The 18710-nt window shown below is 42.3% G+C and overlaps 1 protein-coding gene and 1 pseudogene across 2 annotated transcripts; both read left to right on the top strand.

The window, feature by feature from the left end:
• Positions 1-425: 425 nt before the first annotated feature.
• Positions 426-4943, top strand: LOC145857957 (delta(3,5)-Delta(2,4)-dienoyl-CoA isomerase, mitochondrial-like; annotated as a pseudogene). Its single transcript, XR_014378665.1, has 7 exons — positions 426-527; positions 652-697; positions 859-921; positions 2041-2111; positions 2238-2307; positions 2380-2531; positions 2812-4943. The product of XR_014378665.1 is annotated as a delta(3,5)-Delta(2,4)-dienoyl-CoA isomerase, mitochondrial-like (transcript).
• prss16 (serine protease 16) lies at positions 3700-16086 on the top strand. Its single transcript, XM_014213929.3, has 12 exons — positions 3700-3862; positions 10180-10355; positions 10756-10855; positions 11073-11202; positions 11479-11602; positions 11707-11784; positions 11968-12015; positions 12178-12462; positions 12857-12998; positions 14174-14353; positions 14973-15127; positions 15417-16086. The coding sequence occupies exons 1-12, from the start codon at positions 3802-3804 to the stop codon at positions 15474-15476; spliced, it is 1539 nt and encodes a 512-aa protein (XP_014069404.3). The 5' UTR covers positions 3700-3801; the 3' UTR covers positions 15477-16086.
• Positions 16087-18710: the final 2624 nt, after the last annotated feature.

The following is an 18710-nucleotide window of genomic DNA, read 5'->3' as shown; positions in this document are numbered from 1 at the left end:
GCAATGACATGAATAAAGCCTTCTGTAGGTAACACCTGGCCCAAACACCACTACTTGAACACAGCTGAAGCGTTCCTGTTTTTCTAGTTGTACTTTTGTGTAATCCAGCACTGCGTTCGTGAATTTATGTGAATCCTATATTTCTTAAATGTGTTTTCTCTTCCACCGTACATCCCCATTTTCTCTCAGAGAAATGGTGGAGTGCTTTACACAGATAGCTGGGGACCCGGATTGCCGGGTGGTTGTCGTCTCAGGTGCTGGAAAAGTTCACACAGCTGGTAAGATGTTTTCCAAAGGCTTACAATTGTCTCATGTTGAACTGGGTGATGCTTATCAATAGGATGTACCAGCAATATACCAAACATAACTGTATTCCAGTAAAAAAAATATATATTTAGGATTTTGACTGTGTAGGCGTTGACTTCATGGACGTGGCCAGTGAAATCTTACAGGCTGAGGGGGACGACATGGCCAGGATTTCCTGGAACATGCGACGCATCATCGCCAAGTACCAGGAAACCTTCACCGTCATTTAAACGGTCTATATGAACTTGTGAAATACTTACTCCTGCACAATATGTTAGGGATTGATAGTGGACAAGTAGGCAAATGCATTCTCTCTCTTTTCCACCATCCCCTTTCTTCTTGTAGTGTCCAAAGCCTGTGGTTGTGGCAGTGCAGGAAGCTTCTGTTGGAGGTGAGCTTTGGTGGTGTATTATTGATTTGCTATTGACAGTGAAGTCTTGCAAAAGCTTTCATATATTATTCATTCTTTCCAAATGTGATTCTCTTCTCCCGTGAAGGTGTTCTGCAATAAAACTGTAAAGGCTTGTCATGTTATAACATGTGTTCTGTTAGGAGTGGATCTGATCACAGCCTGTGATATGTCTCTGCACTCAGGATGCCTGGTTTCAGGTGAAGGTAAGTGGTCTTAAATAGCCCCAATGATCAACTCCATGAGGACCAAGGTCCAGGGGACATCTAAAGGCCTTTACAGACTGTACGTCGGATTCAGACTTTTACAATTATCACGTCACACTGCGATGTAACCAAATTAAAGTCTTTATATCAACCTGGCCAGATTGAACAATTTGCTTCAGTTCTGTCTTCATTCTGCGATTGGCTTGCGAGGCTATGTATTTAATCTGCACATGTGCCTGCAGCACAAGCCTAACTATGCTTATGTGCGGAAAACTAAAAGTAGGTGTCTTAGAAATAGTTTTCACATACAAACTTTATATGTCCGAACTCTGAATCAAATACGCTTTCCCAAAATAACACTGTCACTGTGGTAGAATACTTATTTTGATTGGCGATTTTGAGCATTTATCAAAATCCCATCTGGTAGTCTGATTTCAAATGTCATGTAAACCAGATTATTAGGGAAATCGCTCTTCTAGCACAGCATGTAAACATTTAGATCAAACTATTATATTCATCTGACTATTCACTATCGTATTATTGGGTGCACACTCAGACAGTGTTCCTATTGGTCAGTCACCACGATCGGCTCGTAACATCAGCCACACTACATGATAAAGGCAAAACAAATCTGACACTGCCAGAACTTTGTCGGACCGCACCAGAGGGGGCTGAGGGGAGGACAGCTCATAATGGCCGGAACGAGGTGAACAGAATAGTATCAAACATGTTTTTGTGTGTTTGATATACCATTCCATTCACTCCATTTCAGCCATTATTTTGAGCAGTCCTCCCCTCAGCAGCCTCCACTGGACCGCACGTAGTGGTACTTAATCGGCAGACCTAGACCCTGTCACACCGAACGAGTCCAACAATCGTTTACGACCTAAGAATTTGCCCACGACGTGGACAGTTTGTCTGGAACGGCAAAATCGCTGCATAAAAGGGCTAAAATCGTACAGTCTACAATGGCACAAACTGGAAGCTGTTTTCATGTGTTTTCTGTAGCAACCACCAGGGGACTCTCATAGTAAAGGATAGGCAGAAGGATGAGAAAAATGTACTTGTGCATTCTGCTTTGTATCTCTGAGTGACGTGAAAGGTCTGCCTCTCTTACAGGAAGTGGATATTGGCCTAGCAGCTGACGTTGGCACTCTGCAGCGCCAACCTAAAGTCATTGGGAGCCGCAGGTAAGAGCAAGCATTTGATATGCTTTCATTACAGCACAATGCTGCATGGTAGTCCGTTAGCTTGCATACATACACCCAGGAACACTGAGTGCTGCCAAGTATTGCATAATCTTCCTGCCTCTCCAGCCTGGTGAATGTTGGCTCTGACAGCGAGGAAGATGTACACCGATGAGGCCAAGGAAAGTGGATTAGTCAGGTATGGATACAGCGTGCGTGCGTGTATTTGTTGCATGTTGGTTTTGTGTATTCATACTCTTACCCTGTGTAGCCATGTATTTCCTGGACAAGGAGGCGTTGATGGCTGGAGCTCTGGAGATGGCAGGGGAGACAGCAGGCCGCAGCTCTGTGGCTGTCCAGGGAACCAAGGTCAACCTGATCTACTCCAGACACCACAGTGGGGCAGAGGGCCTGAACTACATTGTGAGGCTCAATACTACAAGGATGCTCACAACACCACACACATCAGCGTGGCAACAACATAGGTTATCAAAAACACACACCCAGTATAGATAACCATGGGTCTCTTAAACAAGTGTAGTTTTCTGATAAGGTGGGTGGGTAACTCTGTATCCTACCAGGGGGCACATTTTATTAAGTAGATCATTGGAAGTCCAAAATCTGACATGTAAAAAAAAAAATACAACTTTGAATGAATTACTCACTGAGACTGAGTTCAGTCTCTCTCTCTTTCGTTCTTCAGGGAACGTGGAACATGAGCATGCTGCAGAAGGATGATGTCATGAAGTCAGCTGCGGCCTCCATGGAGAAGAAGAGTCCTAAAACAATAACTTTCTCCAAGCTCTGAAGCTGAGCTGCAGAAAGAGGCCCGGAGTTAAACTTTTCTTAGCCGATGGAAAGTCAGGGGGAGAAGGGGAATGTATGGAGGGGGGTGTAGAAAGTTAAATTAAAGGGATTCCTTTATCTACTTAACCAGAGTCAAATGAACTAGTGTATACAATTGTTATGTCTCTGCGTCCAGTATAATGGAAGTTAGATGTAGTTTGGGGCGTTAGCGCTAGATTTCCAGTCTTTGCGCTAAGCTAGTTAGCGTTGGCTCGCGTAGATACCTCGTAACTTCCTTCAGACTGGACTGAGAAACATGCAAATGGTATCCGGGAGTTCATCTGACTCTGGGTAGTTAGATAAAGGGCGTCATTGCCAAAATTCTAAACGATCAATTTAAACAAATATAAAAATGACCTCTTTCGCCTCCTGACTGCATATGTTTGTGTGTTGGTGCCTTTTTGTCTGTATGAATCACCAACCCTCCTCACACTCTTGTAAATGTACATAAATGATTGCATCATACAAATGAACTGAGCCAAAGTGCCCTGTTTCTACATGTTAAGTGTTTGTGCTGAGTTTTAGGCTTTGAGCATACAATTCAATACCTAAATATGAAACTTAAGAATCTTTCACCAAGCCAATGCTCATAGCGTCGCGTTCCAGTTTGGACCACTGCCACCGTTGGAGGAGATATGCCTATTCCCCAGACTCACTTGCCGCGTCTTCATTACGCTCAATTGCCAACTTGTTGACTATAAATACGCACAGTGGGCATCAGGGGTGGACTAAAAACGTTGGTCACGCCTTAAAAGCAGAGATTCTCCTTGCATTGAGACGGCAAGGTGATCTGACCATAGTGTAGACCCATATCAGTAGGTCAGAGGTCGTTGTTGGAGGCCTGAAGATGCTTCTGTCTCCCAGCCGTTGTATCATCCTTCTTCTCCTTGTCAACTCCGTCTATTCTGGTACGTTAACGATCCATAATGACCTGAGCATTTAACAACAACAAAATACTTAAATGATCAAATTCATGAGACGGCAGGGTGGGGTAGGTTGAGGCAGCCTTGTTTCTAGGAAACCATACACAAAATTAATCAGTTGAACAAATATTCAGAAAGAGGTCATTTCATGAAGAAACCACATGGAACAACTGGTAAGCAAGTTGGGTTTAAAATACAGTTTTTCAGCAAGTTAAATTAAAGTATTGTGATAGAGGTTTCATGACGCTTGTATTGAAACAAAAGTTGATAATTTTAAGATTGTTTTATACATCAATTGTGGTCTCTTTAAGCTTCAATATGAGGTCCTAAACCTAGCATGAAAGTGAATCCTTGTATCTCTATGGGCTAATATAATATACACTTTGGTCAAATATAATTTTAATGCATAGGCCTATAGTTTAAATATTGAGGTGAATCCATAAAATTGTCGTATTCAGAGAAACGAAATTGGCTAATGTATAGGCTATAATTAGATAATTATGCAAAATGTGAAATTGTCTACTTAGAAATTGAGCAGCTTCTATATCTGGAAAAGTTGATTCTGTTCCTGACTACATGGTTTATTATTACTTTAAGTATGTATTGAATTATAATAAAACCCATGAAAATAAAATAAACATATGAATTAGACCGATAAGAGGGTGGCAGAGGGTTACCTGGCAGAGGGTTATACCTTATGAGCAAAAGCGATGTGCTGAGTCCATCGGAATTAATACAACATTGTATCCAATCCTAAAAAGGTCTGTGACACGTTTGGATAGCAATTTTTGTAGAACGAAATGTGAAAGATATTTGTAGTAATTGTTATGGAGTGGAATATGTGCACATTCTGATTTTCAAGTCTCAGGAGGCTCTCGTGGTTTGACCAACAACTACGCGCGTAATTTAGCTCCATATGCGTCTTAATGTAAGCATTTCTAATGCAAAAAGTGTGGTGTACCACAGGGCAGCCTGCTTGGACCATTATAGTTTTCTGTGTTTACTAATGACTTTATACTGACCTTGAATAAAGCCTGTGTGTCCATGTACGCATTTGTTTTCAAACCATTTCAGATTTTACAGTTTTTCTTTTATTATTTATTTCACCTTTATTTATCCAGGTAGGCAAGTTGAGAACAAGTTCTCATTAACAATTGCGACCTGGCCAAGATAAAGCAAAGCAGTTCGACAACATACAACAACACAGAGTTACACATGGAGTAAAAAAAACATACAGTCAATAATAGGATAGAAAAATAAGTCTATATACAATGTGAGCAAATGAGGTGAGATAAGGGAGGTAAAGGCAAAAAAGGCCATGGTGGCAAAGTAAATACAATATAGCAAGTAAAACACTGGAATGGTAGATTTGTAGTAGAAGAAAGTGCAAAGTAGAAATAAATAATGGGGTGCAAAGGAGCAAAATAAATAAAATAAATAAATACAGTAGGGGAAGAGGGAGTTGTTTGGGCTAAATTATAGATGGGCTATGTACAGGTGCAGTGATCTGTGAGCTGCTCTGACAGCTGGTGCTTAAAGCTAGTGAGGGAGATAAGTGTTTCCAGTTTCAGAGATTTTTGTAGTTCGTTCCAGTCATTGGCAGCAGAGAACTGGAAGGAGAGACGGCCAAAGGAGGAATTGGCTTTGGGGGTGACCAGAGAGATATACCTGCTGGAGCGCGTGCTACAGGTGGGTGCTGCTATGGTGACCAGTGAGCGGAGATAAGGGGGGACTTTACCTAGCAGGGTCTTGTAGATGACTTGGAGCCAGTGGGTTTGGCGACGATTATGAAGCAAAGGCCAGCCAACGAGAGCGTACAGGTCGCAGTGGTGGGTAGTATATGGGGCTTTGGTGACAAAACAGATGGCACTGTGATAGACTGCATCCAGTTTGATGAGTACGGTATTGGAGGCAATTTTGTAAATGACATCGCCGAAGTCGAGGATCGGTAGGATGGTCAGTTTTACGAGGGTATGTTTGGCAGCATGAGTGAAGGATGCTTTGTTGCGAAATTGGAATCCAATTCTAGATTTAACTTTGGATTGGAGATGTTTGATGTGAGTCTGGAAGGAGAGTTTATAGTCTAACCAAACACCTAGGTATTTGTAGTTGTCCACATATTCTAAGTCAGAACCGTCCAGAGTAGTGATGCTGGACAGGCGGGCAGGTGCAGGCAGCGATCGGTTGAAGAGCACGCATTTAGTTTTACTTGTATTTAGGAGCAGTTGGAGGCCACGGAAGGAGAGTTGTATGGCATTGAAGCTCGTGTGGAGGTGAGTCAACACAGTGTCCAAAGAAGGGCCAGAAGTATACAGAATGGTGTCGTCTGCGTAGAGGTGGATCAGAGACTCATCTGCAGCAAGAGCGACATCATTGATGTATACAGAGAAAAGAGTTGGCCCAAGAATTGAACCCTGTGGCACCCCCATAGAGACTGCCAGAGGTCCGGACAACAGGCCCTCCGATTTGACACACTGAACTCTATCAGAGAAGTAGTTGGTGAACCAGGCGATGCAATCATTTGAGAAACCAAGGCTATTGAGTCTGCCGATGAGGATGTGGTGATTGACAGAGTCGTAAGCCTTGGCCAGGTCAATGAATACGGCAGCACAGTATTGTTTCTTATCGATGGCGGCTACGATATCGTTTAGGACCTTGAGTGTGGCTGAGGTGCACTCATGACCAGCTGTGAAACCAGATTGCATAGCGGAGAAGGTGCAGTGGGATTCGAAATGGTCGGTAATCTGTTTGTTGACTTGGCTTTCGAAGACCTTAGAAAGGCAAGATAGGATGGATATAGGTATGTAGCAATTTGGGTCAAGAGTGTCTCCTCCTTTGAAGAGCGGGATGACAGCAGCTGCTTTCCAATCAATGGGAATCTCAGACGACACGAAAGAGAGGTTGAACAGGCTAGTAATAGGGGTTGCAATAATTTCGGCAGATAATTTTAGAAAGACAGGGTCCAGATTGTCTAGCCTGGCTCATTTGTAGGTGTCCAGATTTTGCAGCTCTTTCAGAGCATCAGCTGAATGGATTTGGGAGAAAGAGAAATGGGGAAGGCTTGGGCGAGTAGCTGTGGGGGGTGCAGTGCTGTTGACTGCAGTAGGGGTAGCCAGGTGGAAAGCATAGCCAGCCGTAGAAAAATGCTTATTGAAATTCTCAATTATAGTGGGTTTATCGGTGGTGACAGAGTATCCTATCCTCAGTGCAGCGGGCAGCTGGGAGGAGGTGTTCTTATTCTCCATGGACTTTACAATGTCCCAGAACTTTTTTGAATTTGTGTTGCAGGAAGCAAATTTCTGCTTGAAAAACCTAGCCTTGGCTTTTCTGACTGCCTGTGTATATTGGTTTCTAACTTCCCTGAAAAGTTGCATATCACGGGGCTGTTCGATGCTAATGCAGAACGCCACAGGATGTTTTTGTGTTGGTTAAGGGCAGTCAGGTCTGGGGAGAACCAAGGGCTATATCTGTTCCTGGTTCTAAATTTCTTGAATGGGGCATGCTTATTTAAGATGGTGAGGAAGGCATTTAAAAAAAATAACCAGGTATCCTCTACTGACGGGATTAGGTCAATATCCTTCCAGGATACCAGGGCCAGGTTGATTAGAAAGGCTTGCTCGCTGAAATGTTTCAGGGAGCGTTTGACAATGATGAGTGGAGGTCGTTTGACCGCTGACCCATTACGGATGCATGCAATGAGGCAGTGATCGCTGAGATCTTGGTTGAAAACAGCAGAGGTGTATTTAGAGGGCAAGTTTGTTAGGATGATATCTATGAGCGTGCCCGTGTTTACGGATTTGGGGTTGTACCTGGTAGATTCCTTGATAATTTGTTTGAAATTGAGGGCATCTAGCTTAGATTGTAGGACGGTGGGAGGTGTTAAGCATATCCCAGCTTAGGTCACCTAACAGTACGAACTCTGAAGATAAATGGGCTGCAATCAATTCACAATTTTCTGCAACAACCTAAGGAAAGTAAAAAAAATAAAAATAGGCCTAGTTACATACAAAATACAAGGAAGCAAAAAATACAACACAATAGAAAAACAACATAAGATCAATCATAGAATCATAAAAATCAAACACATTCTTCCAAACCCACACCTACTCATTCAAGGGTTTTCTTTATTTTGACTATGTTTTAAATTGTACAATAATAGTGAAGACACCCAAACTATGAAATAACACATATGGAATCATGTAGTAACTAAAAAAGTGTTAACCTGTTGGGGATAGGGGGCAGTATTTGCACGGCCGGATAAAAAACGTAGCCGATTTAATCTGGTTACTACTCCTGCCCAGTAACTAGAATATGCATATAATTATTGCCTTTGGATGGAAAACACCCTAAAGTTTCTAAAACTGTTTGAATGGTGTCTGTGAGTATAACAGAACTCATATGGCAGGCAAAAACCTGAGAAGATTCCTTACAGGAAGTGGCCTGTCTGACCATTCCTTGAGCTTCTTGACTCTGTTTATTGAAGACTGAGGATCTTTGCTGTAACGCGACACTTCCTACGGCTCCCATAGGCTCTCAGAAGGCGGGAAAAAGCTGAATGATGTAATTCCAGCCCCAGGCTGAAACACATTAGCGCTTTTGGCAAGTGCTCTATCAGAGGACAATGGGCTGAGGCGCATGCACGAGTCGACCCCATGTTTTTATTTTCTATCGTCTTTGAACCTAAACACAGATTCCCGGTCGGAATATTATCGCTTTTTTACGAGATAAATTGCATAAAAATTGATTTTAAACAGTGGTTGACATGCTTCGAAGTACGGTAATGGAATATTTAGAATTTTTTTGTCACGAATTGCGCCGTCCTGGGAGTGCATTCTGACGAAGACAACAAAGGTAATAACATTTTTGTTTTAGTAAATCTGATTTTGGTGAAGGCTAAACTTGCCGGGTGTCTAAATAGCTAGCCCGTGATGGCTGGGCTATGTACTTAGAATATTGCAAAATGTGCTTTCACCAAAAAGCTATTTTAAAATCGGACATATCGAGTGCATAGAGGAGTTCTGTATCTATAATTCTTAAAATAATTGTTATTCTTTTTGTGAACGTTTATCGTGAGTAATTTAGTAAATTATTAGTAAATTCCCCGGAAGTTTGCGGGGGTATGCTAGTTCTGAACGTCACATGCTAATGTAAAAAGCTGTTTTTTGATATAAATATGAACTTGATTGAACAAAACATGCATGTATTGTATAACATAATGTCCTAGGTGTGTATCTGATGAAGATCATCAAAGGTTAGTGCTGCATTTAGCTGTCTTCTGGGTTTTTGTGACATTATATGCTAGCTTGAAAAATGGGTGTCTGATTATTTCTGGCTGGGTACTCTGCTGACATAATCTAATGTTTTGCTTTCGCTGTAAAGCCTTTTTGAAATCGGACAGTGTGGTTAGATAAAGGAGAGTCTTGTCTTTAAAATGCTGTGAAATAGTCATATGTTTGAAAAATTGAAGTTTTTGTATTTTTGAGGAATTTGTAATTCGCGCCACGCCTATCATTGGATATTGGAGCAGGTGTTCCGCTAGTGGAACGTCTATTAACGCGCAACTACAAACGATTGATTTAATCGTATTATCTCTATCTTTGCCCGTCCTTCTCTGTCCATCTCGTCTTTTGCAGTGGTGTAAAGTACTTAAGTAATAATACTTTAAAGTACTACTTAAGTAGTTTTGGGGGGTGTCTGTACTTTACTATTTATATTTTTGACAACTTTTCCTTTTACTTCACTACATTCCTAAAGAAAATATTGTACTTTTTACTCCATATATTTTCCCTGACAACCCAAAGTGTCCCTTACATTTTGAATGCTTAGCAGAACAAGAAAAGTGTGAAATTCACGGGCTTATCAAGAGAACACGTGGTCATCAGTACTGCCTATGCTCTGACGGACTCACTAAACACAAATGCATCTTTTGTAAATAATGTCTGTGTTGGAGAATGGCCCTGGCAATCCGTACATTTTAAAAACAAGAACATGGTGCCGTCCGATTTGCTTAATATAATACATTTGAAATGATTTATACTTTTACTTTTGATATTTAAGTATATTTTACCAATTAATTTTACTTTTGATACTTTAGTATATTTTAGCAATTAAATTTACTTTTGATACTTAAGTATATTTAAAACCAAATACTTTAAAACTTTTACTCAAGTAGTATTTTACTGTGTGACTTTTAGTTGAGTAACTTTCTATTAAGGTATCTAAACTTGACTCAAGTATGACAATTGGGTACTTTTTCCACCACTGGTCTTTTGATATGTCATATCACATTTTATATTTCATAGGACGAGTTCTGAGGAAGATTAAGGAGCGCGTGCGTAAAATTCAGTATGAAAAAGCGAAGAAGAATGTGCTGATGAGCGCAGTCAACGGACATAAACCCATATGCGAAGTGAGAGACGGGAAAATTCACCAACCCCTGGACCACTTCGACAGTCAAAATGATGAAACCTTTCCTCAGGTGACCCACCACCAAAACATGCACCTACAGTGAGGTCCAAAAGTATTTGGACAGTGACATATTTTTGGTTGTTTTGGCTCTGTTCTCCAGCACTTTTGATTTGAAATGATACAAAGACTATGAGGTCAACGTGCAGACTGTCAGCTTTAATTTCAGGGTATTTTCATCCATAGGGAGACAGCACTTTTTGTACATAACCCCCCATTTTAGGGAACCAAAAGTATTAGGACAAATTCACTTATGTGTATTAGAGTATTCAAAAGTTTAGTATTTGGTGTCATTCCTAGCATGCAATGACTACAGCTTGTGACTACAAACTTGTTGAATGCATTTGTAGTTTGTTTTGTTGTTCTCTTATTCTCTCGCTTCCTCTCCCTCTCTCTCACCCTCTCTCTCTCAGAGGTTTTTAGTGAATGAAGCCTATTGGGAGCGTCCTCATGGCCCAGTGTTCCTGTTCATCGGAGGGGAGGGCCCCATCTCTGAGTTCGATGTGCTGGCAGGTAAACACAAAGCTCCCCGTCACGCTCTTAAGTAATATGAAAAGAAAATGGAAATGCATTGACACAATAAGTTAGGCTTACATAGGTGTTATGAATATGATACTTGTATTTAGTTACAAGTCAATGCCTGTCCTTTGGTTTTTGTCTTGTTGATACCTCTACCAACTCTTAACCTCCCCCTATTTCTCCTCTGCTCCTGCTTTGTGTGTATCTGTAGGCCACCATGTGGACATGGCTGAGGAGCACGGGGCCCTGCTTGTGGCCCTGGAGCATCGTTTCTACGGCGAGAGCATCAACAAAGACGGTCTGGAGACTGAGAACCTGGGAGACCTGTCCAGCCAGCAGGCGTGAGTACTGGTGGGAGGAGGGAGTCAATGTGATGACATTGAATCAATGTGGAAAACTGATTGGATTTGCAAAAAGTAATCAATGTGAGGGAATTTAACTTATTTTTTTCACCCACTTTTGAACCTAAATCCAATGGCATGGTGCATTTTGGGGGATTTCATGTTGAATTCACATTAGTTGACAACTCAACCAAATGTAAATGCTGAGCGCTTTTGAGTGTGCTTGAATTGGGCAGAGATTCAATTTCATTTTCTCTGCCATCTCTTGGTTTCCAGTCTCACCGACATCGCAGAATTCCATCAATACATCAGCGATCGCTTTGACCTCTCCGACAAAAATACCTGGATCAGCTTCGGAGGTTCCTATGCTGGGGCCTTGTCTGCCTGGCTCAGGGGAAAGGTCTTTATTTATACTTAGGACTGGACAGCAGTGTTACTGTATGCTGGTCTACTGTATTCCATGGTAATAATACTAAATAATGTCCTTTGTTCCTGCGTTTCCAGTTCCCCCACCTGGTCTACGGTGCTGTGGCCTCCTCCGCTCCTGTCAAAGCCAAACTGGACTTCTCCGCCTTCAACAAAGTAAAGATCTCATCATTAGTACTACTTGTAGTAGTAGTATTAGTACAAGTAGTAATAATAGTAATAGTAGTAGTAGACATACTAGTAACTGTTGCACTGTTTATAGTGTTAATAGCATGGTTGATGTGATGTTCAGCTGTACAGACAACGGTGGAAACAAACCGTGGTGTTGCTCTCTTCTAGGTGGTGGGTCTAAGTCTTGCGAACGAGGACGTTGGAGGTTCAGATAAGGTTTGAGAACATTTACAGTAGATGTGGGCGCTTGAAATCATGTGTTGGAGTGTCTGACTGTATGAGTCTTCTACTGTGTGATTTCACTCTCTCTGTCTCCTTGTTACTGTCTCTCTCTCTCCGCTGTCTCTCCACCCCCCTCTTTCTCGCTCTCTCCTTCAGTGTGTGGGGGACATCTGGGAGGCCTTTGCTGCCGTGGAGGCCGCCCTGTTTGCGGGGAAAGCCACTGAGGTTGGGAAGGATTTTGGGTGCTGTGAGACCCCTGAGGATCTGGAGGACCAGATCGAGCTGATGCAGAGCCTGGCTGACATTGTCATGGGAACCGTGGCGTACAACGAGGAGGGGGGCATCCTGACTATTGAGGACCTCTGTGACATCATGACCAATGAGACAGAGACCTTCGATTCAGAGACTGAGGCCTACGACCGGCTGATCAAACTGGTGCAGGTATTAGGTGTATTGTACATATTCAAACACACGCACACACAAATGTATGCACACACACACACATACGGCCTCACACACACACATTCAGTTGTACACCTGACTAGGTATCCCCCCCCCCCCCCCCCACACACACACACACACACACACACACACACACACACACACACACACACACACACACACACACACACACACACACACACACACACACACACACACACACACACACACACACACACACACACAGCCCCACAGTGACAATTTTTTGATTAACCAGGAGAGGGCTGTATTGAGCTACAGTTGTGCATCCCCTTGCCTTGACTGATGCAGAACAGTCAGAACACTGTTACTGTGTTTGTGTGCATGCATATTTATGTGTGTGTGTGTTTATTAGATAGACCGTGCCACTGGCGAGGAGCCCTGTCTGGATACGTCCCACAAGCAGACCATCAAGGACTTGAGAGACACCAATCTGGACTCTGCCTACAATGGAGCGAGACAGTGGTACTACCAGACCTGCACTGAGTTCGGCTTCTGTGAGTAACGCTCCACCACACAACACTGTCAGTCCTAGAGGAGAAACAGTGAGGTCCGAAATTATTCATGCCTTTTGATAAAGATGAACAATAATGACCGTATAAAATAAATAATTCAAATACTGAGCTACAGTATATTGTATGCAAAAAAAATGTGAAATTATATTATTTTATACTAAAACAATTGCTCAGATAAAGAGATTTTGTTTACCAAGTAATGCATTTTTTTCTCTAAAAGGTAGGGGTCTAAATTATTCACACCCCTAAAAATTCTTATAAATAAAGTAGTCAAAAGTTTAGTATTTGGTCACATATCCCTAGAACACAGTGCCTACTGCAAGCTTGTGACTCTACAACCTTGTTGGATGTATTTTCAGTTCATTCTGGTTGTGTTTCAGATTATGTTGTGCCCAATTTAAATGAATGGTAAATAATATATTGTGTCATTTTGGAGTCACTTTTATTGTAAATAAGCATAGATAATAAGAATGTTTCTAAACACATCTACAGTAATGTGGATGCTACCATGATTAGGTATAATTCTGAATGAATCGTGAATAATGATGATTGAGAAAGTTACAGAGGGTCAAAGATCATACCCCCAAGACATGCTAATCTCCCCTGTTATTGGGAGCATCCACATTACTGTAGAAGCATTTCGCTACACTCGCATTAACATCTGCTAACCATGTGTATGTGACCAATAAAATATGATTTGATATGGGACCAAATACTATTAGTGTAAAATAAAGTAAAATAATTTCCCCTTTTTTTTAAGCATACAATATAGCTCAGTATTTGAATAATTTATTGCTCATCTTTATCAAGGATGTCAATAATTTTGAACCCCACTACATTTACCAAGCTCAAATCCTCTAGTATAACCAAGGTAGTTGCATCAGTCAGGGAGTTGACTGCTCACAGCACTGGAGGGTAAAAACAGGTCCAGAGTTCATTTCCCCCTAAGCAGCACATTCATACGCCCAATGCATTAACACTAGCTGTACAAAGCTCCCACTCTTTGGTACGGTATCACTCATTATATGATCAGTATTACTATATGCCCATAGCCACTCAGCTGTATCTTACATTACAGAAATAGAACTACACATCATAATTCAATAGGAATTCATTGTATTTCTATGGCTTACATCATCATTGTTTTGTTGTAACAGACCAGACGTGTGAGGACGCCAGCTGTCCCTTCTCCCGCATGCTGACCCTACAGGCTCAGACTGACCTGTGTCCTGAGGTGTTCAACATCCCCCAGCACAGTCTGCCCGGACACATCGCCTTCACCAACAAGTACTATGGAGGAGACCACCCCGACACTGACAGGGTGCTCTATGTCAACGGTGAGCAGAGACTTCACAGATAGATACAGTAGATAAGGGATATCTAGTCAGCTGCACAACTGAATGAATTCAGCTGAAATGTGTCTTCAGCATTTAAACCCAACCCCTCTGAATCAGAGAGGTGCGGGGGGCCCGGGGAGCAGTTGTTTGTTCAAGTGCAGAACAGAAGATTTTCCCACCTTGCCGGATCTGGGATTCGAACCAGCAACCTTTCGGTTACTTGCCCAACCACTAGATAGATAGACAGATAGATAGATAAGATAAGATAGATAGATAGATTAGATATATAAGATAGATAAGATAGATAGATAAGATAGATAGATGTTGGAGGTTGAAACCATTACCTCTCATTACATCATAGTGTAATTTAAACCCACTGGCAGTGAATCAATGTACTGTGTCTATGTGAGTGATTGTGTGACAGCAGAGGGGGTTAGTGGGAGGAGCTTTAGGAGGACGGGCTCAATGTAATGGCTGGAATGGCATCAATGGAACGGCATCAAAAACATCAAGCATATGGAAACCACAATGAGCCCACCCTCCTATAGCTCCTCCCACCAGCCTCCTCTGTGTGACAGTCAGTATATGACCTGTCCCTCTGGTCTGTGACCTCTGTCAGGTGACATTGACCCCTGGCATGAGCTCAGCGTCCTGGAAGAGGACTTGGACAAGGAGGACGAAGACATGACCATCCTCATCGAGGGCACCGCCCACTGTGCCGACATGAACCCCGATGGCGTCGCAGACCGCCCCGCCCTGAAGCAGGCCCGCAAGGTACGGCACACGGCAGGCCAGACCACACTACGTTGATGTAACTGAGAGAGACACTGACTGTGAGCTTTGGCGGCACATGAAGAAAATGTATGCTTCAGAACTGTACAGTATGTCTCAATTTAACACTTTGGGCCGGTTTCCCAAAAACAAAAAAAGCATGGTCAACGGTCAATAGCTTTTTAGTCGCGGACTAATCTTAATCTGTGTCCAGGAAACTGCCCCATAGTCTATATTATTTTAAACCTTCTCTTCCCCTCATCCTGATCTGTCTTTTCTCTCTGGTTGCCAGGCCATTGAGAGGAAGGTTGCCAAGTGGCTGAAGGAAGCTGCCAGGAAGCTTATGGACTGATGCACCCAACGACAGGTCACCTGATCATCTGACTGTCATGACCATCACTCAGCCAATTAAACTGATCTGACCTGGTTGTACTGCGGTGACCCCTCCTCCTGTTCCTGTAGCTCCGTGCTCATATTACAAATTTCTGTACCATTACTATAACCACAACTATGGCCCCTACAGCAAATCACTTCATGTGTGTGCATGTGCTTGTTTGTGTGTGTCAAACTTTGGGCAGTGAATCACATGGTGCTGTTTCCTGAGCCCATCTCTTCATGTTTATTCCCATGATGATCACATGACCATTGGGTCAGGTCCTCTAAGGTGGCGTTCTTCGGGTGGTTTTTCTAACGTTTTTCTAGTGTTTTGCTTCAGTTTTTCTAGTGTGCTTGAATTTACTCCAGTATATAAGTTTCAGGGCAGGTGGGGGCAGAGCCCCATGTGTTTTGAGCCCCACATTTTTAGCAAAAAAATAAAATTAAAATAATAATTTGTATTTGTATTTTTTTTGGACTTGCCTGTTTTGCATGTTATTTTGGCATTAATACGTGTCATATCAGTTTTCTAACAATATTAAAAAATATAGAAATTATTGAGTTAATAAAGCAGCACACAAACATGGTCTCTTTTTTGTTTTCTTGAGTAAGGCAGCTCCAAAATGCAGGTGTTTCAGCCAAGCTCAGTGCTTTCTGTGGTGGTGTGGCAAGCCAGTAGAAAATACAGAGCGTTGTGCTGTGATTGGCTCAGTGTTCTGTCACTCATGGGGACACTACATCACTGCCAAGTCTAAGGGTAGACCTGACGTCATCATGAGTTCCCAGGTGTCTTGAAAGCACCATAAATCCAGAGAATGCCAGACTAATGATAAAGTTTGATGACAAAATTTGCCCGCGAAGGACCGCAGCGCCACCTTCCCGTTCAAGTAAGCACAGCTCAACAAGATGAGTTCAAACATGTCTTGTATGCTGCTGCATAAATGATGTAATATACCAGGGAGATATGTATACTGTAGCTAAGAAAGTAATACTAAGTGTATGTTGTGTAGTAAGCTGTTAGTAGCCCATGTGACTCATCCTAATCATTTGGTCTTTTTTCACCTTTTAATTTTACATACTGTTCTGACTTGGTGGTGCACATGTAGCCTATAACCTGTTTTTGAGAAATGTAAGCATAGAATAATGTAAGCGCTTCCATGTCTGCTTATATGCCCCCTTTATTTATCCTATGGTTCTGACTTGGTGTACAAGGAGAATACTGTAATGTTCTGAATTATGTCGCTGTACATTTCAAAAGTGTTATATTAGTTATATTTTTAAATGTAAATGGTTTAAATTGAACCTTTATTTAAGGAGGCAAGTCAGTTAAGAACAAATTCTTAGTTACAATGACGGCCTACCCCGGCCAAACCTGGATGACGCTGGGACAATTGTGCGCCGTCCTATGGGACTCCCAATCACAGCCTGGATTTAAACCTGGGACTGTAGTGATGCCTCTTGCACTAAGATGCAGTGCCTTAGACCGCTGCGCCACTCGGGAGCCCCAATTTGACTACGTCCGTCCTATCTCACTCATTAATGTCTTAATTGAAATTACAGATTGCTTCTTATCCGCTTGTCGTCCCCTTATGGGGCAGCATGTAGCCTAGTGGTTAGAGTGTTGGACTAGTAACTGAAAGGTTGCAAGATCGAATCCCCGAGCTGACAAGGTAAAAATCTGTCGTTCTGCACCTGAACATGGCAGTTAACACACTGTTCCTAGGCTGTTATTGAAAAAAAGAATTTGTACTTAACTGACTTGCCTAGTCAAATTTAAAAAAATATGCCATAGTTTGTACATCTCAATTGTCAGTAGAAACTGCATTTGTTTAAGCAAGTCAGCCATATCAGCTCTGTTTTTTTAAAAGGCAGCAAATGAGACTGAATGTACTGTTTCGCTGCTGGACAAGGCTCCGCTGATGGCCAGGTGTAGCAGTGGTAGAGCGCAATTCATGTATTGTTTAGTGTTGTGTAGTGGCTTTGCTTGCATGCATTACTCATTTAATTTTTTTGCCCCACCAAGATTTACATGCTAAAATCGCCACTGATAGGCAGTTTTAGTAATTTAGGGAAACACTTATAATGCTGTACACAGTATTTAAGTTTTCTAGCTACATACTATTATAGCTAACCAGAGAGTCTCAGTCTAGATTCAGTGAAGTTATCTCAGACAATTCATTATCTGAATGTATTCTGGATTGTTTTGTAGCTTGTGTTGATCTTATCAAATCAAATATTATTTGTCACATATGCCGAATACACAGGTTTAGACCTTACAGTGAAATGCTTACTTACAAGCCCTTAACCAATAATGCAGTTCAAGAAATAGAGTAAAACATTTTTTTACTAAAAAAAAATATATAAAAAAGAAAATGAACACAATAAAATGACAATAATGAGGCTATATACAGGGGTTACCGGTACTGAGTCAATGGGCGGGGGTATGGGTTAGTCGAGGAAATTTGTAATGTGATAATAAACAGCGAGTAGCTGGGGGGGGGGTCTTGTGGCTTGGGGGTAGAAACTGTTAAGGAGCCTTTTGGTCCTAGACTTGGCGCTCCGGTACCGCTTGCTGTGCGGTAGCAGAGAGAACAGTCTATGACTAGGGTGGCTGGAGTCTTTGACAATTTTCAGGGCCTTCCTCTGACACCGCCTGGTATAGAGGTCCTGGATGGCCGGAAGCTTGGCCCCAGTGATGTACTGGGCCGTACGCACTACCCTCTGTAGCGCCTTACGGTCAGATGCTAAGCAGTTGACATACCAGGTGGTGATGCAATCGGTCAGGATGCTCTCGATGGTGCAGCTGTATAACTTTTTGAGGATCTGGGGACCCATGCCAAATCTTTTCAGTCTCCTGAGGGGGAAAAGGTGTTGTTGTGCCCTCTTCACAACTGTCTTGGTGTGTTTGGACCATGATAGTTTGTTGATGATGTGGACACCAAGGAACTTGAAACTCTCGACCCGCTCCACTTCAGCCCCGTCGATGTTAATGGGGGCCTGTTCGGCCCTCCTTTTCCCATAGTCCACGATCAACTCCTTTGTCTTGCTCACATTGGGGGAGAGGTTGTTGTCCTGGCACCACACTGCCAGTTATCTGACCTCCTCCCTATAGGCTGTCTTGAGTAAAATATAATTTTTTATTGTTTTAATCTTTACTCTCAGCAGGGGGCGCTAATGCTATACACATATACCCAGTCAATGGCAAATATCC

This window comes from Salmo salar, chromosome 09, assembly GCF_965601325.2.
Source record: "Salmo salar chromosome 09, fSalSal1, whole genome shotgun sequence".
In the NCBI taxonomy this organism is placed as follows: domain Eukaryota; kingdom Metazoa; phylum Chordata; class Actinopteri; order Salmoniformes; family Salmonidae; genus Salmo; species Salmo salar.
Note: the sequence above shows the minus strand (reverse complement) of the source record. Positions and strands in the feature narration are given on the sequence as shown.